Genomic DNA, 26,507 nt, shown 5'->3' on the forward strand with positions numbered 1-26,507 from the left:
AGAGAGTCCTCCCTCAAATGCTACCTTTTGGCCAAGAAGAGCTGCTAAATTTGCTTCAGCTGAAATTGTCTGCCTCTGTCTTGACAAAGCACTTCGGTTTCCCCAGCAAGCAAAATTTTGCTGGAACATGGGAAGTCAGACTATGCTGACAGGATAACACACAGCCCCAGCAACGGTTGTACACACGTCAAATTGTAGCTTTAAAAGCAAAAGCCTGAATTAGGACTTGGGCCATGGAAATAAGGGAAGATTTTGTTATTTGCCATCATGACTGCCATTAGTAAATGGTGCTAAAAATAGCAGTCACAAGAAATCCGCAGGAAAATTACAGTCTGTGAACAAAACAACTGCAGTGTAGCGCAAGACGACTCAAGCTGTAACCCAACTGACTCATTGTCAATGGTGCATTAAGTTTGGCAGCTGAAATAGGGATTTTCCTGCAAATTTCATAAACTGCCTATGACTCAGCCTTCAAAGAGGTAATCAGCATGTTAATCAAACAGCTGTTCTGCTTCAGTAAAGAACTGGTGCATACTTTAAATCACTGTATTTCCTCTGGATTGCTTCTTCCCAAAAGCAGAAGAACTCTGAGCCAGAAGTAGTAGTAAGGAGTAAAACTTTATTTTCTGTGGTTCTTCTAGAAACACTTCCACTTACTGCTCCTCCTTTCAGCATCGCTACTTTTTTATTCTAGCCCTTCAGCATCTTTTCTGTCCCTGTTGTTTGACCTGAACGTTCAAACCTGCTTTGAGGTTGCTTTCTAATACTGAGAAGTGAAGGCATTTCATGTACTTCTATCAGGCTCGTTTTATCAAAACTTTCTACTCTCTAAACTAGAATGCCTGGAACAATAGCTTCAAAGGAAAACTAAGTGGTCGTTCAGGCTCTAGAACCTTTTCTTTATTCTCTTTTTAAAAAGTGCAGTGGAATTTTGTAGAACAGTTGAATAGCAGGCTTTTTGCTATCACCCGACAGACAATAGTTCTCGGTCCTCTCTCAAAACCATGCATGATTCTAAGGTATCTTGCCCCAAGCGATCTGCTTTGCTGCTTTTTAATCTGAATAGCTCATTTCTGCAGTTGTCCTCAAAAGAAATGTTATCATACCTTTCTGTGAATGAATCCTCCAACTCTGGTATAGCTAAGCTGATGTACCCTTTAAAGCAGCAATCCTACAACTATTAGCAGAACTCTAGCAAGTAGGTATGATTTGGTATGGGTTTTTTTTGTGCTGGTTAATTGTAGAATAGAAGACTGGATGTTATCTAGCTAAAGATATTGAAATGGTCTTTCTGACAAGGATGGCTGAATACCATTCTACACCATGTGCACTGCTTCGTGCAAGGCAAAGAAATACTGAATGCCTGTAACTGAACAGGACATGGCGATTTAATTTTGTGGGGCTTTTCTATTGCAACCTTTATTTTTGTGCTCATCTTTCCCCCCATCCAGCATATGAACAGGGGGAGCTTGAAATAGTGCTTCTCTGAAGAGCTTGTTGCTACACATCACGAGCTGTAAAACTACTAGGGACTTCATTGCTCTGTCTGCTTACTAGACTGAAACAGCCAAAACCACGCTTAGTGAAGCCGTGAGGGAACGGGCGGCTAAAAGCACAGCCTTGGGGCTGTGGGTATAAGATTGGGGGTGGGTGTAAGATTTCCAGGTTTCAGAAACGCCACAGTCCTGGAGCAACAAATGACCCAGCTGGCTTGGAAAACTGCATCTGGGTCTGGTCACAGGAGATGTGTCTTGCTAGGAGGAGACGGAGTTAGAAAGGAAACACAAAGCATAGAGGAAGTGAAGGGTTTGCAGGGGAAGCCTGTGGTAGCACTTACTTTGGCTTTGATTTGCAAATCAAAGCCCACAGGGCACGTGCTGGAGCAGTGGCTCAGGGGCCTGTGGCATGGCTTGGCCTGTGCCCAGTAGCGCTCTCCAACAAGTCCTGGGCATGCTGCAGCAGCTGATGCAGGCCGAGAAACAGAATCACAGAATCGTATAGGTTGGAAAAGACCTTTAAGATCATCAAGTCCAACCGTAAACCTAACACTACCAAGACCACCACTGTACCATGTCCCTAAGCACCTCATCCAAACGTCCTTTAAATACCTCCAGGGATGGCGACTCAACCACTTCCCTGGGCAGCCTCTTCCAATGCTTGATAACCCTTTCAGTGAAGAAAAATTTCCTAATATCCAGTCTAAACCTCCCCTGGCACAACTTGAGACCATTTCCTCTCGTCCTATCACTTGTTACCTGGGAGAAGAGACTGACCCCCACCTCACTACACCCTCCTTTCAGGTAGTTGTAGAGAGCGATGAGGTCTCCCCTCAGCCTCCTTTTCTCCAGGCTAAACAACCCCAGTTCCCTCAGCCGCTCCTCATCAGACTTGTGCTCCGGACCCTTCACCAGCTTCGTTGCCCTTCTCTGGACACGCGTTTCTTCGAAACGGTGCGGTCCCCGCGCAGCCTTCCTCCGCGGCTCACGTCAAACACCCCCGCGGTGCCAGGCGCCCTCCCGGGGCAGCGGAGCACCCCCCACCCCCCGGCGGAGGCTGGCTGTCCCCGGCCGGGGCCGGGCACGGCGGCGGGGAGCCGCTGCAGAGCTGGGGAGGGGCCGCCCCCTCCGCCGCGGCTGCCGGCGCGGCCAGGCCCACAGCAGAACCGGGCCGTGGGACGGCGCGCGGGGCTCGCCGTGCGCGGTGACGTTGAGGCGGTCGGAAGCTGTTGGGCGGGGCCAAGCCGGGCGCGGTGAGGGGCAGCTGGCGGCGGCGGGGGACGATGGCAGTGCCGGCCGGCCTCATCCCGCGGGTCTCCAGGCGCTGCTAGTCACGGTGGTACGTTGCGCAGATTAAAGAAGGAGCTTCCCGTTAGGGGGGAACCGGAGGGTCAAAGTAGCGACACCGCCCCGCGTGTGGCTGCCTGTGTGGGAGAAGGGGCTGCTCCCTGGCGGGGCCGAGGCGGGCCCGGCTGACGTGAGGCGCTCTGTGGAGCCGGGGCTTCCTCGGAGGGCGCTAAGGCTGAAGTGGCCGGGTCCTGTGTCCTTCCAGCGTGTCGTAGTGTTGGGTTTATAGCCGGGGCGGGGGGCGTTTTGTACTTTAATTGCTTGCAAGTATCCCCGAAGTATCTCGCTTATTCTCTTTGCGGAAGCCTTGTTTTTCTTGGTGTAAAGTCGAGCTGTGATGATAAAGTCTAACCTGAATTACCCTCGTGAAAGATATTTTCTGCATGTCATACAGGGACAGCGTAATAGCTGGTTGTTGGCCTTTCTGCTTTCCTGTTTTTTTATTGAAGAGGTTTTCAGCTGCTTTACAGTGTGTGAGATAACAGGAAAGCATACGTATCTTTTTCAATTATAAAAGTATAGTCAGGAAACCATAACTTACAGTGTTGCAGGCTTAAGATTTGGTTTAACACATACTGACAGTTGTTCCTTTGATAGAAGGTTACAGGAGAACCTTGCAGTTGCATGCCCATCTCCTGTTTTGTCAAACAGAGCCTGAACTGCAGCTTTCCCTCGTTGTTGTGACCTTTTCGATAAAAACCTAATAAACAAACAAAAAACCCCTCCACCCATCGCTTTGCCACCTGGCCTGCCATGACTGACGGTCAGTTCTGCTCCAGGATCCTCTTTCAGCAGGGTCTGGCTTGCTGTTGCACACCTGGGGAAGTTCAGTTAGCAGGCTGCTGGACACTGTTGTAGGTGTGGGTTTCATTTTTTTGGGTCCGCTATTGGACTTTCCAATGCTAAAGTCAGAATTATTGTTTGCTTTGGCCTTGATTTCCTCCTTTTTAAAATGAAAGTAATGAAATTTGCCTGCCTTTGGGCATTCCTGTTGTGAATTGATGGTAGTATCCATGATTAGATCAAAGGGGCAAAACAGTTATGCAGCATAGGCAAGTTACGTTCTCTCAATCGCGTTCTAGACACTGGTCTTAAGTAGGACAATTAAGACCCTTCTGGCCCAAATCTCCCACAAGATAAGCCAGATGTTGTAATGGGCCACTCTGTTGTTGAATCATTGCAGAAGATTAACCCCAGGGCCCTGTGGAGCAGGTCACAGACATTGGGTTTTTGGTTTGGTGGTGGTTTTTTTTGTTGTTGTTGTTCTTTTTTTTTTTTTCTTTTAATGTTGCTAGCAGTTGTCACACAGTAATGATGCTAGAACCCTCACCTTTGACTTTTTCCCTGTCTGCCTGTCATCACCACACAGTTTGCCTGCTACCTTAAGTTACTGCTCCAGAATTTTCAAGAAATAATTACTTACTAGTTTCAGTTGGGCCCTGAATTTTGGTCACTTCATTAGAAGATTTGCTAAAGAAATCACAGTGTAGCTGGGCATACTCACAAGCTGTTGTTTCATTTCTTATTAATGCTGTGCATTTAATGCAAGTTTTACAAACTCCTGTAGTTATTTGTGGAGTTCAGAGATTGTATGTGTTGGAGGAAGAAACATAAAATACCTTTTGCTTCCCTGCTATGTCTTTGCCTAGTATCTCTTAACTTTATGTAAGATAAAACTGGAAAAAGCAAGTTCAGCCCCTGGGGCTTGTCTGCCTTGGGAAATCTGGGGATAGCACAGAAAGTGTTAAAGGAAACAGAAATGGTTGGTTCTTTTTCTTGGAAAAACTGCTTTTGTACTGCATATCTTTTTCCTGTCTGCAGGCAGGGGTCAGCTGCAAATGGAGAGCTGTTAGGGCCCAGCTGAGGGGCACTGAGTTATCAGTGTTCCCCAGTACAATGATGATTTTTATGTGGGATTCTGTCTCTGTATACATAATCTCAGGAAGCTGCTGATGACATTGTGTACCTGTGTGCACTGTCCCTTGTTAGGGTGGCACCTTATTTCTTTAAGCAAACCTTTAATTTTCGTATTTCAAAACACCAGCAAATTTATTGGAAAGATGTTTGCATAATTTCTTGTGCTGTTTAAAGTTATACCTTGGAGGGTTTCGCTTCATGTAGTGTCACTTTGTTTCTTTCTAATTACAAGTTTTGTTTTTTTGAAGGGAATCCCTCCTTTGGTGCTGCCTGACCAGTGAGTATTTTAAATACGCTCCAGCAGTGGTCACACAGAACTGACAAACTTAAACTGGAGGAGGGAAGATGATGTCCTTGGATGGACCGCAGAAGACAATCAGTAACCCGGTAACTCCCCTGTCATGTCAACAACTTCTCCCTTGGGAAATAGGACTTTGCTGTTTTATGTCAATAGTTAGTACTCGTGCTGTTTTGCACAGTGAGGGGTGTTACTGAGAACTCTTTGCATTGCTCAGGTATTTGAGCAAGAATGTCACAGGTGACACTAGGAGCTGATGGTGTTTAGAAATTGTGCTGTAAACAAATGGACACTTAATGCACAGGACTTCCAAAACAGGAAGGAAGTTCTGTCAGCCTTGGAGGGTAATCCTTTTCATATACAGCTTATTGGAAGTCTGGCATTTCTGCAGAATGTGCTAGATTGAAAGTGAAAATATGATAAGCAGTGTTTTCGCTCCTAATTCTCTGTAAACATGGGTGGTGCCTGGCAGCCCTCGTGAAATTTTTTTTTTGTGGTGCTTGTAACTTCAGTCTGAACAATTAAACTTGGAATCTTTTTTGATAGTTGATATCTTACCTTACAATAAATCCTGTTTAGTAAGGGAGACTTGAGCTAACATGATTCAGCCATTGCAGAGAGTGGATTTGATGGAATGTTGTTTGCCTAGCTTAGAGTCTGGAGACTTTCTCTGAAAAGCTCTAGTATTCTCATGATCTGGGACAGCAGCCTGACAATGGCATGTGGCTAGAGGGGTGGGCTGGAGCTGTGCTTTTCATTGTATCTTTAAAAAGGTAGTTCCTTTGAGCCTGCAGGAAAGAGTATTTTTAACATTCTGTGCTAAAACTCTTAGAAAATATTAAAGTCTGTAGAGTATCTATGTGGAGTGTACAGTAGTGCAGATGTGCACAGGACTTCCTTATCTATTGCAGCTTTGCACTGATACACGCCTCTCCCCTCAGTGAATCTGATTGTTCAGTCCCACTATATGTTCACTGCTTGCAAAGTGGATAGAGTTAGGGATGACGGGGGAATAGCTTCAACCTTCTTCAAAGAACCCAGCTGGGAGATGAAGAAAAGCTGCGTGGAGATTTACTAGAAGGTGGAAGGACTGAACTGCAAAAGGAAAGGGAGGATGAAAGTTGGTAGATGGGGATTTTGGTGGGAGAGGAGGATTAGGAGGTGTTTAGGACAAATAATCTGTGTAAGGGAGAGAGTAAGAGTTCAGCAAAATTGGATGGCTGCAAGGGGACTGATGAGTATGATGGGTGACAAGACCAGGGTGGAGAATATAAAGGGGTAAACTAGGGCTTTGGAGTCGAGAGTCTAAGGTGGGAAGGATTTGGGATTGGAATATGGAGACAAAGTTAGGAAAGATTGTGCTGATAACCTCAGGACAGCCTCCAGACAAGGCCATGTGCAACCTGCTCTATCTGACCTTGCTTTGAGCAAGGCATTGACACCAGTTGTGTCTTCCAGCCTCAGCTCTTCTGTGATTCTGTCACTTGTGTGATACCACAAGATGAACTTAGTAGGGAAGGAGGAGGGGAAGCTATGAAGATTTCACTGTTTCAGTGAATTGTTCCATGAGCAGCAAAACTTAAGAGCTTTATTACAGGTTTGAGTCTGAGACATTTCTTCACTACTGCACTGTTCTGAATCATCCAGAAAATCCTGCTTTCCTCTTTATGCCCTTTACTCCACCCATCTGGCAAGAAATGTTGTCATGCCACATCTGATGGGGCAGCTGTCCGCTACCCAGCAAGCTGGATGAAAGCTGTGTTATCGCAGTCCTTTCCTCTGTAAGAGCATAATCTGTCCTCTTGTTTTATGAAAACTGGCAGATATTAGAAAGAACTTGATCTTCGAGACGTCTCAAACTCAGTTGACATTGACCAATTGGCTTCAGAGGTAATTTTTGGAGGTCTGGAAGAGAGCTGGGATGCTGGTAGATCTTGTGATATCACAAGCATTACTCTTAATGAGAAAAAATTAGTAGAAGAAAGTCTTGAGACGTGAGAAAATCACAGGCACATTCTGTGATGACAAAACCTCATTAAATCTGTAGTATTGCACCCAGGAAATGCTCTGTTAGGGCTTTGCAGATTCCATGTTTGAGCTTCTGAAGAGTTCATGGGCCAAGCTTCTTTTTCCTTAAATAAACGCATCCTTTTGAATGTAAAGTAGGTTTTTTGCCACAGCTTCTCTTCTGGGGGTAAATAACTGATCCACTAGAGTGGTTAAGTCCCAGCATCCCTGGCCTGTGTCTGTATGTTTCTCTGGTTCATCTTTGGAGACTGAACCAGTAATTTATTACTCTACTGCATTACTCAGAGCTACTATCCCTCAAGAGCAGTGTGTTAAACTAAAATAATCAAGATATGTTTTTTCTTATTTATTATTATTGTTCTTATTCGTTGAATAAAAATGAGCCTCTTGTGTACAGCTTGTATATTGAGGAACCAAGCTACTACCAGTAAGCAAAGGGATTTCAGCCTATTTATTCTTCTACTTTTAACACGTAATTTCACATTTTGGTTCTCCTCTACTGCATCTGCTTAAGCCAATAAAAATACACGAGACTTAAAACAACCTGACCATTTGTGAGCTTATGCTTGAGAAGCATGTTCTTTAAGTCTATTTTGCCTGATGTAGAAGACTGTAGCGGACTGATGCAGGGACTCCGATAGAGGGGTAAATTGAAGACCCTTTATTGAAGTATTCCATGGCCCATATCCTTTCTAATTGTTTACACACGCGCTCCTGAGAGAACTCCTATTGGTCTACCTGACTTGTCCATGTCCCCCATGCGTCCCTTCAGCTAATAGGACTGGCTATCTCCCTGCAACCCTGCAGTTCCTGCCCCCACTACAAAGGTGTTCCAGATGCACTCACTGTCTCCTTTTTTTGGACATGACCTGGACCCTCAGTACTTCAATCTTGTTAACCCTTTCACTCCCGCAATGCCTAATTCCTCCTCAGAAGACGACTGCAAATTAAGTTTTGTGCAGCATGTGGGTAGCTGAGAAGGGAAGTGGAGAGAGGGCAGAAAAGGATGTGTATCTACTGGCAGAAATGATCAATATTCTGGATTTAGACAATTTTTGCTGTCGTTCCCCCTTCCCGCCTCACAAATTCACAAGAATAGGTGTCAGCAAACACATCCCCTTTTCATGTCTTCCTGTTTTGCATGATGATATATATTTATTTAAAAAATAAAAATCTCAACTTGTCCTTTTATGGTCCAATATTCCATTCAAGAGTAGTATTTCCAGTCTTAATTTTTTGTTGTTAAATTACTGGAACTCTTGTTTGCAATTGACATTTCATTTCAAAGATGTCCTAAAATCTTATACACTGTTCCATAGATCAGGGGTTTTGGGGGAAAAAATAACCCAAAAAACAACCTTGGCAGAAATTTTTGCCTGTTAACCAGAGCAAATGCAACATTTGCTGCCATTTACTTCCTTTTTCAATCTAAAGCGCATGTGATGAGATGCAGACTTACACCTTTGCTTTCATATCAGTCTCCTGTGAACTTGCACAATTTTCTGTTAAGATGCTCCCCCTCCCTCCCTCCCTGAAATTCTGGGTGCACCACCTGATGGTCAAGGTAGGACTTCTTTCAGCATATCTGAGCCTTTTTCAGAGAGCTGTTCTGGGGTGTTTGGGGTTTTTATTTTAGCTGAGATGTCCCCTCATGTGGCTTAACAACTCCTACCATGTTGCCATTTCAGTTTAGCGTAATGTGCCTGTGTTACCTTCTCCAGCTATTGATGTGGAAGAAAAAATAGGCTTTGAGCCAGACTGCATACCATAGATACCATAAAGACAGAGACCCCTACAGGGCTATTTCAGTGCACCTTGCAGTTCTTAGCTCATTAGGGTGAGGTATTTTGTTGTGTTTGTTGTATAGATTTTACTAAGAAGACACTCTGTGACATAGTCTCTTCTTTTTCCATCATTGTTTTCCAAAATGGAGCAAGAACAAGCAAAAAGGCACCTGCTGTAGCCTGGGGTCAGAAGGGTTGTGGAAGGTGCCTGCTGCTACCAGCAAAGGGCTGATAATAGTCAGTCCTTGGCAATGACCTAATTTGAAGTGAATCCTCTTTATACTCTATTAAAAGTGAGGCAATAAAATATTACCACTCTTCATCTGAGAGCTAGGAATGGAGGCTGGAAATTTTAGTTTTAATTTTATCTGAGAAGCTTGGTTTTCATAGGTGAAAATCTGCTGGGTTTTTCCTTCCCATTGTGGTGAGTATTTAGTGCTTTTCTCCTGTTTCTTTTAAATGAAATGCTAGTTGTGTTTCTTTTAATGTGCTAGAGCATCACATAGTTAAGTATTAGAATATTATTTTAAAAACTATTGTGGGGTTTTTTGACTCCATCACAAAATGTTATTTTAATTTTTTTTCTCCCCCCCCCCCCCCCCCAGATCATTCCATATGTTGGGACAATACTTGGAGGTCTTGTTCCTGGAGAGCTGATTGTGATACATGGGACTGTTCCTGATGATGCAGACAGGTAGTGGCTACAGTGTCACTTTTTGCAGTGTCACCATGTAAACAAGAATGCAATGTATAAAATATTTCCAGAGGTCCTACTTATGATGGCACACAAAGGCTTGATCTAAATCCTTGTGATAGCGTCAGTGTGAATACAGGCTTAACTGGTTAATGAAAGCTTTGTGATGAGAAGTGGAGGATGAACTGATTTTTTGCTTTCTGCTGATCCTCTTCTCTCTTTTTGCTTTGCCTGCTTTGACAATTTTTTTCCCTGTCATAGCATATGTCTGCTTGTCTAAAGAGGTTATCTGAGACTAACAAAATTGATAACTGAATGTGTTGTGTGAAGGAATTAACTTAAACTGGGATAAGGAGGTATGAACTAGTGCATGTGCCCAGTATGGGGATTCTGTTCCCTGACTTTGCCCAAGGTTCAACAGTTGGAAGCCTGGGCTTCTCTGTTACCTAGGTATAGTCTAACTACAGAAAAGTTTAGCAGCTTGTCTTTAAAGAGGTGCTAAGCAAATCAGACCTTTAATTTTGTATTGCTTCCCTCTAAGTTGGATGAGTAGGCAAGTTATTCTACTGAAGATGATGGGAGGGAAAGTAGTGAACACAGTAAGTGAGGAGCTTACATGACATGAATGATGACCATTAAATAAATACTTAAATATTTTTAATTCGTTGTAATAAATCATGGGAGAATCTTTCACAAATGTGTAGCAGTTGGACAAATATATATTTGGATTTTTCTCCTTATCCAACAACACTCATTGTGTCTGTCTGTTCTGAGGCTCCACAGTAAAACACAAGTGTATCAAACTTCTAGGTGATTTCTTGACAGACTAAGCTGAATGTGGTTTGTCTTATTTTTATGATTAGGTTCCAAGTGGATTTACAGTGTGGAAGCAGCATAAAGCCTCGAGCTGATGTGGCATTTCATTTCAACCCCCGCTTCAAAAGGTCTGGCTGCATTGTTTGCAACACACTGGAGAAGGAAAAATGGGGCTGGGAGGAGATCACTTACGAGATGCCCTTTCAAAAAGGGAAGTCATTTGAGATTGTCATCATGATTTTAAAGGATAAATTCCAGGTGAGTCTGGGTCGATTCTTTATCTGTAGCCAGTTGTCAGGCCAGTAAAAGAGAGGTGTTTTGTATACTTACAATAAATAGTTGGAAGCCTTGGTTTCTCTGTTACCTAGGTATAGTCTAACTACAGAAAAGTTTAGAAGCTTTTCTTTAAAGAGGTGCTAAGTAAATCAGACCTTTAATTTTTTATTGCTTCCCTCTAAGCAGGATGAGTAGGCAAGTAACTTCTTGCTGTGGCTAATGGCTACTCCACCCTTCCCTTCTTATGTGCAAAGGGCTGACCTTAGGTTAAACCTGTTTTGTGACTAGTGTAGGACAGTCCTCTTGGAAGAAACATGTGAGATGTATTTGTCTTGCTCTGTTAGACTGCAATAATAGATTCTATTAGACTGGTAATACCACATTGGTAAATAATCAAGTGATAGAAACAAAAGGTGTGGAATGCAAATTTTAGTGTAAGCAAATAAATCTCCCTCATAGTGATGGAAAGAGAGACTCAATCATGGATGAGCCTGAACTGAACTTAGTTGCTCTGAAATTTCTAGGACACTCTCTGCTTCTGTACCAAACCAGCGTAATATCAGAGATACACGCATACAATTTGATACATGGCTGGTGTAATGTATGTTTAATACAATTTTCCTATTTTGTTTCTTGTCTCTCTAGGTGACTGTAAACAAGAAGCACTTGCTGCTCTACAACCACAGAATTAGCCTTGACAGAATAGATACTCTTGGAATATATGGCAAAGTGCAGATCAAAACCATAGATTTTGTTTGTAATGTAAGTTATGTAGACAGCTGACTTGTTCAATTCCTTTTCTCTGTCTTGCTAAACTACAGAGTAGGATTTATGGTGAAAAGGAAGTAAAGAAAAGCAGCTACACAGTCTAACGTCAGTAACAAGAATTTTTTTCCCCATATTTCAACATGTGAGTCTCATGTGAAGATCTCTGTCTTCCTGTTTTAGTCTTGAGATTAGGGGCAAAAGGGAGACAAAGTTTACAGCTTACAAAGTTAACAGGACAGATGGTATAAGAATTGTTTGGATACTGGATCTAGGAATGGATTAGACTTTCCAAATATTGCAGGAGCTCCAAAATGAACTCTCAGTATTCACTGCTTCTACGTGACAAGTTCAGCCATAGCTGGAACTGCTTGTGCACATAACCCTGGTTTTCCTGCTAAAATGACTGAATTGTTGAATGAAGTGGTGAGTAGGAGTGTACATTTATTTCTAGGGGGTGAGAAGAGGTCTTCTTTCTCAAAGACTTTGTGGCTTGACTTGCACTTGGACCAAACTGCCGTGAATTTAAAGTGCAGGCAGTGCTGTGCTTCCTCTCAGCTGCCAGCTCTGCTAGAGAAAGTAAACCGACATGGAGGAGTTGAACAATGTTTTCCCCTGTGCAGAAGGGGAGATCCTTCTGCTCTGGAAGGGTGAGACTTTTAGAGCAGAAATGGAAGGTGATAAAGTCCAGGGAGATACAGAAGGTGAATGCCTTTTCCCTTTCTTCCTGCCACTCACTAAGGCGGCCTACCTACTCCTGTGTAATATTCTGGGTCTCTTCTGCCCCATCATCACTACCCTGTGGGCAAAGCTTGGGTCTCTTGCTGCCTAACGTCAGGTCTAACTCAGGTCAGTAGACTGATAACTGTGTTGATGGAAGGTGGAGATTTGGGCCTGAACGAAATGGGGTCTAAACTTTAAAGATATGTCTACTCACTGACCATTTGCAAAGCCTATGCACAGACTTTTACGGGCCCGATCACTTGGCCATGTTGCCAGAATAATGACGTTTCAAAGCTGTCTTAGTCCTGGTTTTGGAGGACTGACTCCGAGAAGAGCTTGGGGGCAAGCAGGTGCTGTAGGTTGGTTTCTGTCCCAAGCACAAAACAAAGCAGAGTTGCTTTAGTCTGTGGTTGCTGATGCTGTATCCTTTGACAAAGAAAGGAACAGAGAAGGGTGATTGTTTCCTTTTTGTCTTTGCTGCTAATATACTCTTCCGAGGAGGGAGAGTGAGGCTTGTATTGAAATAAACAAGCTGAAGATACAATCTGCCAGGGCTAGGCTGGAACTGTATCTCTGCATGGCCATGTTGCTCATACGCCCTTCCCATGGGAAGGGACAGGGGGCTACTTAGAATCCCAGGGTCCCCTGTGTGGACCTGCCCTGCTGGTATTCCTACCCCAGTAGGGAAAGCTCAGTGGGTACCCTCAGATGCTAAGGGGTTAACAGTGCTTTGACTGTTAAATAAGTATCCAAACTGTAATGAGGTGGTCTTTAGAAATCTCAATTTGGCTTCAGCAATTGATCTTCAGGACTTTTCCTTGGTTTGCAGGGGTTTGGCTATCTTTTTCTTTACCATAGACCTAGATTTTCATGTTAACAGTTCACCCTTTGAAGCAGCACAGATTCATATACGGTTCTAAAAGAACTTTATGTTAAACTTCTGTCATGTTAGCAATGACATCTAAATATCTCTCTCTCTGCAGTCTTTACAAGGCTCTCAGCCATCATCTCTAGGAATAACAAAGATAAACACAGAAAATGTATGTATGTTTGTAAAAGGTTGAATGAATCTCCCTGTTGTCTGATAAGCTAGTTAATGTTGTTTGTTTTCTCTCGTAGGGGCAAATGCCGGATGGTTCACAATTTGTAAGTGTTTCATGTAGACTTGTGGCAAATGTGAAGAGAAAAAAAATCAAAATAAAACCATCTCAGTTATTCATGAAAAAACAGGCACAGAACAAGGGAATTGAGAATCTACTGGGAGATGATCATCAGTGAGGTTTTGTAGAGAGAAATCCTTTTTTCTGCTGCTAGTAAAAGTGAGGCTATCTGTTGAATCATACAGAGAACTCAAATGCAGCATCCACAGCTGTAAATGGGGAAATAAAAAGTGAGGTACCTGAAGTTTTAAAGGACCAAATCACATTAAAAACTTTTTTCAAATAAGCATACTTAGTTTTCTCTGCCTTAGGGAATACCTGCAAAAGTATTCTGCAGTCATATTATGCCAAATGGCCTTATGTTAACGTGCATATCTCAGAACCTGTCTGGCTGCATCTGCCTCTTGCTGACAGATCCATGCGTACCCTGTATACGCTTCTGGTGGCTGGATGCAAGCATGGCACCTTAGGGTTGGAACTTGCACCCAGCTAGCATGGAGCATAGACAGAGTGAGTGCTCATCTTTTTGGAAAAAGCTGTACAGGTGGACAGTATCCAGACTGGAGTAAGGACCATGCTCAAACTGAAAAGGGGTTGGAAGCCAGGAATATATACAAATAGAATTTGTGGAGAAGGTGAAGTTGCAGTGAGTGCTGTGATTTTAGTTGCCTTGTCACTTGACAGTCTGCCTTCTTCAATCTTCTTTTCAAAACGAAATAACATGCAATATTGTCATTTGCAAGTTGTGGACTTAAGTACTTTGCCCTTTTTTTTTTTTTTTATCTGTTCAATCCTTTTCCCTGATGAAAATAACTTGTAACACAACAAAAACAAAAGGCAAATAAAATACTTGCACTATCTATCATTATGAACTGGTGCCAGGAGGACAGAATACTCGGTGACCCTACTTCTAGTACTTATGCAGCTGTGGGACTACACATGTAGCATGAGTCTTATTCTTTAAAGCATAACTGAAGCTTTCAGAGAGGAGAGGTTGGGTTGTCTGTATCTGAACAATTATGTGATACAAATTTAAATTAGTGCAGGGAGTTTCATGCTTACATTTCCCCCGCCCTTTCCCCTCCTTCCACCATTAGTGGTGGCAGAAGTAGTTGTAAATAATGTTTATTTTGAAGCCAAGGTGGTAGTCTAAAGAAAAAACCTAACACATTGATATATTTAGCTCAGTGTAACTTTTTGACTACAGTATTGGTATCCCAGAACATGTTGGTAGGAATAACTTTAGCTATAAGTGCAGATTTGCAGTCATAGGCCAGATTTCTTCCTGCCATAGTAAAGCTCAGCTTGTATGTTGAAAAAAGTAAGTCACAGTCAACATTTTTACTGTGGTGTTCTTCCAGGGAGTTCCTTACGTTGGGAAACTTGATACTGCACTTCGTCCAGGATGCACAGTTGCCATTAAAGGAGAAGTGAATAAAAACCCGAAGAGGCAAGTGTTACTGAATTTTTCTGCTATTTAACTGAGCTACTCTTGAGAATAAGTAGGCTTTTCCATTGCCTCAGTATATCCTTACTCACTTGCAACTTTGCATCTGGAATCATCTGAAACTACAGTGCAGTTTTCTCAGAAACCTGCGGGATACTGCTTTAGAGAAGACTTAAAAGAGCAGCTCCATTGTGAAAAGTGAAGGTAAAACCTGAGTGTCTGACCTACTAAATCTGCATCATTCACGAGATTGTGTGTTTGTTCAGGGTTTCCATTGTGCAAGGCATGTGAGCACACATATCCTACAAAGACAGCTTTTATTCTAAAGAGATCCAAGAGTAAGGGAACTGGTAGAAGTAAACGGAAAATGAGTTTGTTAGATGAGTTGCTGGTGTGGTCAAATGCTGCATGTTACAACGTTTCTGTGAATACTTCTTGGATGGCCTCCTCGGGGACTGTACAAGCATGAAGGTGCCTAACTGACAACAACTGAGTGATGAAAGCTGGTAGGGGAGTGTGAGCTATAATTTTGATAGCAAATTAGGAACAATGGGTTGCAAAGAAGACATTTTTCCTAACATGATTTAAGTGGGGTGGGGGGGGAGGGGGAGTGCAACACAGTCAAAATGGAGGTGAGGAAATGTCTGTGCTTCAGCATGCCCTTTGCTTGAAGGGTGGTTTTGGCTCTGCAGAAACATGCCTAAAAATGAAGTGATTAGTGCAAATGATGAGACGCATGCTTTTTATGCTGTGTGTGTATACATTGCACTCTTGCTTCCTCAGAGCACTTATCTTCCCTGCAGCTGAACAGCACTCAGAGTTCATATTAATACTGGAACCCAAGGTCTAGAAATCTCATCAACAAAGTTTGAATGAACTTTAAATTTGTTCTTTGGACTTTAAATGGATAATTAATACTTAGATAGTAGCATTTGCTTTCCTTCTTTTGGCTTGAAAAGCTTATTAGTACATTGCAAGTGCCGAATGTACTGCTTATAAGTGTGAAGAGGCTTTTGGGCATTAGTTAAAGCATTGCAGGTTGTCTGCTCTTTGTGATTTTAAACGTATAGATTTTTATAGAGTTTGTAAGTTATTTAATGTCTTTCATTCAGTTCACACAGTTGTAGATGTTCCTTTTTCTTGGTGAAAAAGAGGACTTCACAGCTTGGAAGTGTGGCTGCTGCTATATTTTGTATCTGGACTAAGCAATTCTAGGCTTCTCAAAGGAGGGAAATAACCTGACAGCTGGAGCTAATTTTAGGGGAGGAGTATTTCTTCTTCAAATGCAGTGCAGTCTTTGCCACAGGTTGAAGCATTCATTTGAATTTGGATCACTCTTCTCCAGAGCTCCCCTTTAGGAGCCCTGTGTTGTGGACGTGTCTGAGACTGCAGAGTATTCATTCAGCCTGGGCAGAGCTACGCTGCCTGCGCTTTGTATGCATGGTGTGCCACCAATCTTAAGTGTACGGAGAGAATCCTCTAACTTTTCCTTAGAGTCTAACCAGTTTGTTGGCAGAAAGAATATAATGTCTTTAGGTAAAACAAAGCCTCCCACTCTCCACTGTCCGAGTTAAGAGAAAGAGATGGTGGAGCAAGTAGCATTGTATGTTTCTGTGAGAACGCTGCTTCCTAGTGCTGTAGGGGAGCAGCACTTGGCTCAATACTTCCTTGCTGAGACATGAACAGAAAGCTGTAAGTGATGAAGCCGATCTAGCAGGGTCATGTCCTACATTTGCTGCCTCCAGCAAAGGTTTCTGTGTGAAGGAGACAAATGCATGTTAACTGCCTGCTTGGTTCTTCAGGTGAATCACAGCCCTGGCCCCAGAACAGTTCTGGAGTAAATAGCATGGAGTACTGCATCATGTTTATAAACCCTTGGTATAGTAAACTTTTAAAAAATATCTTCCAGCTTTGCGATAAATCTGAAATCAAGTGACTCAAAGGACATTGCATTACATCTGAATCCCCGACTGAAAAATAAAGTTTTTGTAAGAAACTCGTACCTTCATGACAGCTGGGGAGAAGAAGAAAAGGAAATTGCCAACTTCCCTTTCAGTCCAGGGATGTACTTTGAGGTAAGATTAACAGAAACATAGCATCAAACTGGTAATTCTGCCAAAAGGATTAGCAGTGGTGGTTAAATGTCGTGTCACTAACACAGATTTAAATAAAACTGCCATTCCTGCATTTCAATGTCTTGAGACTATTTAGGAGGACTGAATGGGACCATAGGGAGCAGAGATTTGACTTGGTTTTAATGACAGTTTTCTTTTTAAATAGTTGCAAGAATTCAGCCTGTGCTCAGAACAAATATTACTGAATTGAGTTGGACTTGATGATCCTTATGGGTCCCTTCCAACTTGAGTTATTCTAGGGTTCTATGAATTTTATTGAAGTTCCACTTCTTTAAATGTTTCTTTTGCATGAAACATTCTTTGTAACAGAAGCAGGGCTTGCCCAAATCTAGGCTAGATCATCAGGTTGTTTTTAATGTCTTACCTGAGCTTAAAACTTAACGGTTTCTCTTCTTGCTTTTTAGCTGATCATTTTCTGTGATGCCCACCAGTTCAAAGTTGCTGTTAATGGTGTTCACACTCTGGAGTACAAGCATCGTTTTAAACAACTTGAAAAGATCAGTGTAGTGGAAATCATAGGAGATGTTCAGCTGTTAGATGTGAGGAGCTGGTAGTTCTTTCCAATCAGTACTAAAAGAATTAAACCTCTTCTAATGACAGTGCCTCCTTGTCAAGTACAAACAGGTGCTGACTCACGCTGAGCCTGCCTTCATCTATCTAGGCTTCTGCGTCGGCCTCTCTGAGTTAGGTGTGTACCAGAACTGCTAACTGCGAGATTAAATCCTCCTCTAGTTTACAGTATCCTGGCAAGCTAAGTAAGTGTTTGCTCAGATAAACCTCCTATATTACTGAACCTAGCAATACGAAAATGCTGCATCATACTGTGTCAGTGCACTCGGTATGATTAAGTTAAACTACTACTTGGCATTCCTTTTTACTTCACATTCAATATTGTGCAGGAAAAATGAGACTGAAATGGGATATGAAGATATGGTTATCCACCCCAAAAGGGACATTGATGAGTCATTTAAAATGGAATTATGAAATATACTCTTCTGCTTCTTAGTTTATGTTAGCAACTATAGCCTTTTTACTGAGGCTGGATTAAGCATGAGTTCTAGCAAAAGGCAAGGAGGAATTTGATCTTTTTGGTCTGCTGCTGCAGTAGTACTTTCTCTGACACTCATGGTTATGAGGTTCCATCCTCATCAGTGGAATAGAGAATGAATCCTTTTTCAGTCTTGTATTAAAATACTATGTATCATCTGAAACAAGGTGTTCCTATTTAATCAGTTTTCCGTACAAATGTCAGTCTTAATTTTTATACTCATTTTTAAAAATAAGTTGCTACTGGCTGTTGGTACATGCCTGAGAGATGTTCCTATTTATCTTAACAGCTGCTAAAAGAGTGAAGCAATTTCAAGAATAAGATGTACCCTAAAAGACTGTTTAAGATAAATTACCAGATTTAATGTATAAAAAAAAATAAATAAAAACATTTGTGAACTCTGCTTTTCTCCAAGTGTAGCTAAGTAGCTATGATCCCTTTTTGGACTATATTTTGTGTTGTTTTGCTTATTATCTTGCCAGTATCTCCAAGGTGGCAGAGTGATCCTGACTGGAGGACCATTTCCACATTGAGGAGTTAGCATTCCACAGACCAGTTAACCCGAGTAGGCCTCGGCTGTCCTGGTGTGGCCTTCAGGACAGTGTTGTGCTGTACATACGCCTTGGCCACAGGATAAACTTAGCTGGCTGATTGTAACACAGGAGCTGGTAGGCAGCTCCCACGTGGTAGTGGCAATTACACCACTTGTGTGTCCTTGCCTTTATCTAAGAATTCAGCAGGAAGTTCTCATCTGAAATCCTTTTTGTTTGACAGCAGACATGATTAATAGTTGTTTTCTTTTAAAAAAATCCTGTAAGAGCACAAATGAACACAATGGGGTAACCGTTCCGCAGATGGGATCTGCATGGCATGCTGCGCCCTGAACAGAGGCCCATTCCCAGTGTCCAAGGGGATGTTAGATATCCTCTTTATAGTGTTAGTTCTAAGCAGTTGCATTTTAAACCGTACTTTACAGAGTCTGAGTGCCTTTCTTACTGGCAGTGTAATGAACCAGTACCTCCTGGTGCAAAACAGGTGGTGAGTTTTTTTGGTAAATTCATTAACATAGCAAGCAATTTATTCTTGATCTTAAGGTGAATAAGACACTAATCAGTAGCAGTCTTTAAAGACTAAAAAAGCAGCTTTAGCTCCTGTATGAATCCTAGTTTCTTGTAACTTCCTTTCCAGTATCTTCAGTGGGTTTACTTTTAACTTCCCTAAAAATGACAGAAAAGCAGATTCTCAGGATTGCAGTGCGTGGGTCCAGCGAGTACCATGCTTACATTGTAGCATGACAGCCCCTCCCCAGGGACAGTCACTGCATACCCAAAGCACAGGGGAATTCAGTGAGCCTCACATGTTGTCACTCTGTTTGTGCCCAGCTATCAGAATATGCTTATAGCTTGCTCCCGTTTCCCACTGTTAAAAAAAGAGCAGTTAAGGAAAAGTCATACGAAAAGGCCCCAGGCCATCCAGAAATGATAAAGCCAGATTCTTACAATATTTTATTAAAAAGTTAAGATCTTAGCTCTGATAAAAATGAGTATGATAGTTTGCCTGTAACACTTGCCTGTGTGGAACTGACACAATTCAGACAAAATCTGAAAACAAAGGGGATAAACCTAGAAGTAGCTTTGGAGTGGTTCTCCCAAAATGACTTCCAGTTGTTGAATTGTCTTCTGACACTGCTGTTCAACTTCTTCACATTCATCTAGAAAAAGAAATAAAGCAGGAATTAAGTAGAATAGTGATTACAAAGCTACCCTAAGGAAGGCTTCATCACTCATCAAGGCTAGAACTGTCCTCAAACAGCAGGTATGAAATAATTATTCAAAAATATTTTGGCACTGATGCAGGACTTAGGCAAATTATTTCTACTGTAACACTGATCTAAAACATGCAGCTGGGGAGATGTGCACAGGAACTACCATAATTTAACTGAACTTCAGGAGTTGGATACCATTGTGGTTTGCATCCCGCACAGTTTAAGCTACCATATACCAATTTGTAAGATTTATAGCAATTACAGCAATCATCCTGTCTCAATCTTGGAAATAAGTGGCCCTTATTCTTTTTTGGTCATAGGCCAGTTGTCTGCCTTCACTAATGCCACTTTAGAACATTACCTTCCATGAGCTCAGCTAAGAATGGAATAGATTCTGGTAGCAGGACCAGGTAGTTCTCCTTCAGTTTTTGTGCAACTTCTACCAAAGCAAGCAGAGCAGCAAATCGGACCTAAAACGAAACAATAATCTTTGTAAGTAAACAAACGTTACAGTATGGTTCCCTGTTTTCTCCCCCCCTTCTTTCCATATAAGTTTGTAAACTACCTTTCCTTACTGAAGGGAACTAGTTTTAAGCTAATTTAAATCTCAACATCTGGGTTAAGATAATGCCAAAGGAAAAGGTTGCAAGAAGCAGGTATGTTGCAGGAAGTTATTTGATACAACAGTCTTTAACTTCCTGTCCGATGCCACTCTGTTCCACTGTATCAGAAGGACTTAGCTCAGTACCATGACAAACCAAGTACTCCCCCTGAATACATATAACCTCTCAAATAGCAGAGTCTTGACAAAACTCTATATTATAAACAGGTCTGGAGGCTGATAAATAACTGTCCTCCAGTTCCCCCTCTAAGGTGCCCCCATCTTCATACACGAACAGGTTAGCTCTTATTACAGCTACCAAATCTTTAAAAAACCCAAACCACACAGTATGGAAGATATCCACACATGGTATATCGACTGCTTACAGTAAGAGCAGAAGGCCATGTTGTATACATCTCTAGAACTTGGGAGTGGCATAGCACAATATCAGTATTTTAATTTAGGCTAGTATTTTAGCAATAAGTTGGCTAATCCACTTCTGGTTTTTAGGAAACTGTTCCCATTTTCTAATGCAACAAAGAAAACCAATTAAAATTCTGATAGCTCCCAACCTTAGGAGAGGTGTGCCTCATTTTCAGCAGGATGTGGTAGTTCAGTGGTTTCCAAAGAGAATCGTCTGCCATTGCCACTGAAAACTGAGCTATGCAGGGTATCAGGTGTGCTGTCACTCTTTCCTGGAACTTCTCATCTCCTCCAAGCGTATTTTCTAGCTGTGGAAGTAAAAAGCTTGTCAAACAGATCCAGGCTCAGATAAACCCAGCCAAAAGCACTTCTAGCTTTGGCTTTCAGGTACTCAAGATTACGTCAAAGAGCATCGGTGGGAGTGCACTCGTCTGCAAGAGCTCAACCACATGCATGAGCCTTACGGAATGAAGATGTTTAGAAAGAGGATAAAAAATTAGTAATTCAGAGCCTTAGGCAAAGCAGTTAATACTGTCTGTAGCCCAAACGCAATGAATTGATTCCTCCCTTTTTGTGAAGGGAGAGGATTGAGGCCTGATAGTTAAAAAAAATAAACCTTTCAGACTGGGGGGAGGGGGAGGGGAGGGGAAATGAGCTATGAATTGGGTTTTTTGTGTTTGTCAATACCTGATCGACCAGAGGCATCATCAAGGTTTCTGCTCTTTCCTTACTCAGGAACTTCTGGGTGTCAAACAGGAAGAGCTTGTGCAGACAGTCCATGGTAAACTGCAACAGTAGACAGCTCTTTTCTGTGCTATTCTCAGAGTCAAAGAAAGCTTCATCTACACATCAGTCAAGGAGAAGAAAAAAAAAATCATCAAAAAAAAAAAAGAAAATACAAAACTTCCTCACAAGACAGAAACATTGTTAGTTTGTGAACAGAGCTAAAGGATGTACTACATAGCAATTATGTACTCATCACTCAGAACAGTAAAGTGGATGCAATATGTTATCTGGCTTTTAGCTAATGCCCTAGCAGGCCTGCCCCTGCCGTTCACAGTCAGCTGGGGATAAAAGAATAGCCACAGGCTATAAGAAAAGTGCTTGGCCATACCTGTGAATATGGAGAATTTCTTCAGGTCACTACAAATGGGATGGGCAAATAGTTTCCCATACAAAAACGTAATATCTATTTTTGCCAAGAAAGCAGAGGAGTTTGAATACACCACGTAGCATATAAGAGAAGTCAATGAATGAAAAAAAAAAAAAGAAAAGAAAAAACCCAAACAGAAACAAGTCACCCTCTTTGCACACAATTTCATTCTCATGGAACTCACTGGGACTGACATTGAAAATTTTCATGTGGTCTCAACTTTGTACTAGCAGCCCAGAGCCCATGGATGAAAAATGTCCTTTGGTTCCATCAGAATAAGAAAGATGCCTTATTTATGAAAGAAAGAAGAAAGAGAGAAATGAGAGGTATGTGCTGTGAAGTAAATCCTGTAAGACTAAACTTTCAGCAATTATAATTACCCTCTTTCAGCAATTAGAGTTAGCCTGCCAATACCTCTCTGTAGTTAGTAACTGAAAACTTACCAGTTTTTGAAACGTTGACCTGGTTCAGTGTCTCAGCAAATGGCTTCACTAAATGACCAGCAAACAGGGTGAAGAGACCCTTGAGCTTGTCTGCGATGCAATCTGCTATTCGGTGGAATGTCAGCAGTCTGTCTTTTAGGGTAGACTCTGTTTTGGACCAGTCAAAGAGCTGAAAGTGAAAGGCAGATTAGCTCTTTCCTGTGCCTGTGCACTGGAAAATACAGATATGCTGATGCAGATGAATTATATTTAAACTTCTTACCTTGAAGAAGAGGGGTCTGAAAGAAGCCTCGGAAAGTTTCATAACCATACTTATTAGGCAATCAATAATGTCAGCCTCTGTCTTACCAACTTCCTCCAAATCATCCTAGAAAAATTAGAAAACATAATTACAAGTTTGAAATGTAAGAATTTGAGCTTCCAAAGCACATTGTAATTTTGACTGTTTCAGACTAAATACCTAACCATAATGTTTTCTACCCCAAGGACAATTCCACAACAGAATGTTTGATACCCAGAATTTCAAAGCACACATGCAATGGAAGCTACTAATATTTTTTAAAACAACGGATAGAATTAGCATGTAGAGGTTGAGCTGCTGCTGTTCATCCCCCTAAACAAGCCACCTGGGCATGCTCTGTTCGGAAGTCCAGGGCTTTCATGAAAAATGCCGTCAGCTCAGACTGATGGGAGATCAGGTGCTCCTTCTCCATACCAACAATGTGCTCCTTCAAAATGTTCATAAGGGGACCCAGGCAGTTCTGCCAAAACAAAAGCAAAGCAATGCAAAGGCAGCTGTGATACCAACAGTAACTGAGAAACATAACAAGGGAATTGGATATTTGCACTTCACACATTTACTCATTAAAATACTGTCAATAAAATAAACAAACTTTTTCCTGTACTTAAGTTAGTCATACGGGAGCTTAAGTTAGTAGGATTCCTGAAAAGAGTTTGGTCTCCCCTCTCCAATACTGGATATACCAGTTAAGTCTGAAAGGTTTGCACCTATGAGACAACAGCAAAGCACAGATGAAAATTAGGACTCAGCTCATGTTCCTAGCACATAAATCAAGGCCTTTATGAATGGGATCATCTCTCAAGCATTCATCATCTAACATGCTAAGGACATTAAACTGGTGCATTTCTCCCAGGTCTAACTTTCCTGAATCACCACTGTGGTACAAAAGAAAAGAGAGATAATATAAAGACTGTGCTAGGTTTTGGCTGGGATGGAGTTAATTTTCTTCATAGCAGCTCATATGGTGCTGTGTTTTAGATTTGTGACCAAAACGATGCTGATAACACATTGGTGTTTTAGCTATTGCTGAACAGCACTTGCACAGTGTTAAGACTTTCTTTGTTTCCCACTCTGCTGCCCCAGTTGAGTAGGCTGGTGGTGGGCAAGAGGTTGGGAGGGGACACAGCCAGGACAGCTGAACCAAATTTTGCACTGCTTGTTTCTTTTTTTTTTTTTTCTTTCTTTCTTATCACAATTCAAAAGAATGAAAAAAATCCTCACCTTCCGGGTATTTGCCACTTCACTGTAACACTTCGTAACTGCAGGCAAGAGTATTCGGGGAGCAAGCCTTGTAGCTAGGATAGTTTTCAATGATGTTACGCGTAAGCTTATCTGGGAAGAAGGACCAAACTCGACTGCAATCTTTTCCAAGCGGACAACCTATCAGGAAATCCAACAGAAGTTAGGCATACTTAAAACAACTCAAGAACTTATTTTACAGTACCCATCTGTTGCATGTGTCAGACGGGAATTTTGCTGTTTGCACCACCTGGAGCACCTTACATTAGGATGCCCGTGTACAGAGCTTTGCTGTCTTCAGAAGACAAACACTGAAAAAATGTGCATGTCAGCAGCAGGGGGTCAGAATTACCCTACTAGAGCTGTTAAGATACACACATTTGATGAGATCATGGATATTACAGAATGATCCTTCAGAATTCATCTCCCTTTCCAAAAAGTCAAACTACAACCTATCAGAGGGAGGAGTAGGAGCCACTCTTACATTCTGTATCTTAGTTATCTGCATAAGAAGGCAAGTAGAAGAGTAATATGTTACGACCTTCCACATAGTTGGTATATGCTCCTACTTCAGTTTCAGAGAGAAAAAAGTAATCTCTGTAGTTTCTTCTAGGAACTGGGCAGATCTTGTCCTCCTTTACAAATCTGTAGAAGTCAGATGGCTCACCTGCAGCAAGCAATCCAAAAGATAAGGACTAAGGAAGTGTGGTAAAGTTTCTGCAACCTTCAGCAGAGCAGTGACAGCACTCAGCAAGTAAATCTCATTGGAGACCAGCTCCTTCTTATTTTTTAAAGTTTTCAACAGTGCCGGCATCAGCCTGTGAATAACCAAGCATAAATAGAGAAAGGTGAAACCACTGACCATTTGGAGGCACATTTCCAATCACATAAATCCATCTGTTAAGCCTGCAGGGACAATTTTCACATGCATATTTGAGAAAACTCAGTATTCTGGGCTCTTCTGCTATATTTAATTTTTTCAAAGCTAATGAAAGATATTAGGTTTAGAATACAGAATCATAGAATGGCTTGGGTCAGAAGGGATCTTTAAAGATCATCTAGTCCAGCCCCCCTGCCATAGACAGGGACATCTTTCACTAGATCAGGTTGCTCAACGCCCCATCTTTAGCTTAAAGATTTATGACAATAAGAAACGTCTATTTGTAATGAGCTAAAACAGTCTTAAAAGCAACAAGTTAGATGCTTGAATTCTTCTTGAATAGGGAGAATAAAATAATGTAAAATGCTGGGTTTCCAACTGTACTGGTTCTCATGTTTTTAAATGCAATCTGTTTTACAGTAAAAATACACAATATGGTCTGACTTTTCTAAAGCCATATAGATTGCCTCTCTGTTCACAGTAGCAGACTCCATAAGGAACTCTACTGATTATAAAACTCTTACAATTTCCCCACTAGCTTTTTAGTTCTATGACCAGGAAGCACTTTCAAGCACCATGAATACCTTTATTCTTATCTACACAAAACACACACATGGGCAGACTGCCACTTGGCCTTCATCAGCATTCCTTCAAGTAATGCATTTTAGTGTAACTAATTCCTGCTGCAGTTGGTTCTGTTAAAAAGAACCCAACAGTACCTTGGAAGCTGAGGTATTGCTTGGGCTTTCAGTGTACAGGTGACCTCAGCTATACAGAGCAAAGCACTTCCCATCACATTCTTTTCCTCCTTCTCTGAAGAAATTAGATCAATGGCAGTTTTCAGAACAGGTACAAATGGCACTGGATTTTCTGTGCCAAAACCTTTGCAGAGTAGCTTGAGGCTGAACAAAGCAGTCTGCCTGTTGATGGCTTGCTCCTCCTCTTCCTCCTTTCTTTTACACTGCACAATAGCAATGAGCTCAGGAACTAGCTCTAAGAGCTGCAGGATCTAAGAGGACAAGAGAACACACACGTTAGACTTACAATTAGAAACTCAGAACCTACAAGGTAACTATGGGCAGGTAGCCTACGTCTCACTACTCAAGAGCTGCCTGCTGGACTTGGCACTGGTATTTGACATCTTTACATAGAGCAACCACTTCTACATCAACCTCTCTCTGGGTACTTCTGCTAAAGGAACTGAGTTTAACCACTGCGCCTCACCTGGCTCTTCTGCCACCTTGTGCGCTGCTGCACCTTATTGTTCAAAAGGTCCATTGCCTTACGTCTCACAGATGGGAGCTGATTCATCATTAGTCCCCTAATTACAGGGATGAAGGTTTCTGTTGGCAATAAGGCATTGACCTACAAGAAAACACAAACAAAACAATAATACCAAATGCTCTTCCATGCACTGTGACATAGTAGCCTCCAAATAAGACAGGCAAACTGTCTTCAACTTCCCACATGGCTTTCAGGATCAAAGAAGAGAGGACAGGGTAGCAACGCTGTATCTGAGGCAAGCAAAAGAACAAAGGGGGTTCCAGTTACAGTACTTAATGTATGTTCACTGGCTGCTAACCAGCCATTATCTACTAGCTCTGAGATTTCCTCAGCAATTCCTTTTGTCTACACTGGTGAGCTATCCCTCCTTACCCTAAAATAGTTCTGGTAGTGCACTGTGCACATACATCACGAAAACTGGAATATGCTTCACAGGCAAAAAAAGAAAAATCCAAGCTGTGAAAAGACCTGTGCTCCACAGCAT

At 41.9% G+C, this 26,507-nt stretch overlaps 2 protein-coding genes across 3 annotated transcripts in view; one reads left to right on the plus strand and one right to left on the minus strand.

The window, feature by feature from the left end:
* The first annotated feature begins 5,079 nt into the window (after positions 1-5,079).
* LGALS8 (galectin 8) lies at positions 5,080-18,337 on the plus strand. Its single transcript, XM_075495974.1, has 9 exons — positions 5,080-5,147; positions 9,476-9,564; positions 10,428-10,638; positions 11,302-11,418; positions 13,128-13,184; positions 13,264-13,290; positions 14,666-14,754; positions 16,661-16,826; positions 17,291-18,337. The coding sequence occupies exons 1-9, from the start codon at positions 5,106-5,108 to the stop codon at positions 17,438-17,440; spliced, it is 948 nt and encodes a 315-aa protein (XP_075352089.1). The 5' UTR covers positions 5,080-5,105; the 3' UTR covers positions 17,441-18,337.
* Positions 18,338-19,130: 793 nt separating this feature from the next.
* HEATR1 (HEAT repeat containing 1) overlaps positions 19,131-26,507 on the minus strand; it is a 41,060-nt gene continuing 33,683 nt past the window's right edge. Inside the window, exons 35-45 of one of the 2 annotated variants that reach the window (XM_075495966.1) lie at positions 25,964-26,104; positions 25,459-25,748; positions 24,527-24,677; positions 23,842-24,000; positions 22,946-23,080; positions 22,582-22,686; positions 22,320-22,488; positions 21,411-21,565; positions 20,873-21,031; positions 20,061-20,169; positions 19,131-19,645 (exon numbers count right to left, since the gene is read on the minus strand). In XM_075495966.1, the coding sequence (XP_075352081.1) occupies positions 19,557-19,645; positions 20,061-20,169; positions 20,873-21,031; positions 21,411-21,565; positions 22,320-22,488; positions 22,582-22,686; positions 22,946-23,080; positions 23,842-24,000; positions 24,527-24,677; positions 25,459-25,748; positions 25,964-26,104 (1,662 nt within the window). In that variant the 3' untranslated portion in view covers positions 19,131-19,556. The remainder of the gene's footprint in view (positions 19,646-20,060; positions 20,170-20,872; positions 21,032-21,410; positions 21,566-22,319; positions 22,489-22,581; positions 22,687-22,945; positions 23,081-23,841; positions 24,001-24,526; positions 24,678-25,458; positions 25,749-25,963; positions 26,105-26,507) is intronic. The other variant, XM_075495965.1, reaches the window with a different exon arrangement.

The sequence above is a fragment of the Mycteria americana genome, chromosome 3 (genome assembly GCF_035582795.1).
Source record: "Mycteria americana isolate JAX WOST 10 ecotype Jacksonville Zoo and Gardens chromosome 3, USCA_MyAme_1.0, whole genome shotgun sequence".
NCBI classification, from domain to species: Eukaryota; Metazoa; Chordata; class Aves; order Ciconiiformes; family Ciconiidae; genus Mycteria; species Mycteria americana.

Excerpts from the sequence above, each read along its gene's own strand:
- LGALS8 (XM_075495974.1), top strand. The coding sequence starts at position 5,106 with ATGATGTCCTTGGATGGACCGCAGAAGACAATCAGTAACCCG. Across the intron at positions 5,148-9,475 it reads AGAAGACAATCAGTAACCCG|ATCATTCCATATGTTGGGAC; the intron begins GTAACTCCCCTG and ends CCCCCCCCCCAG. Across the intron at positions 9,565-10,427 it reads GTTCCTGATGATGCAGACAG|GTTCCAAGTGGATTTACAGT; the intron begins GTAGTGGCTACA and ends TTTTATGATTAG.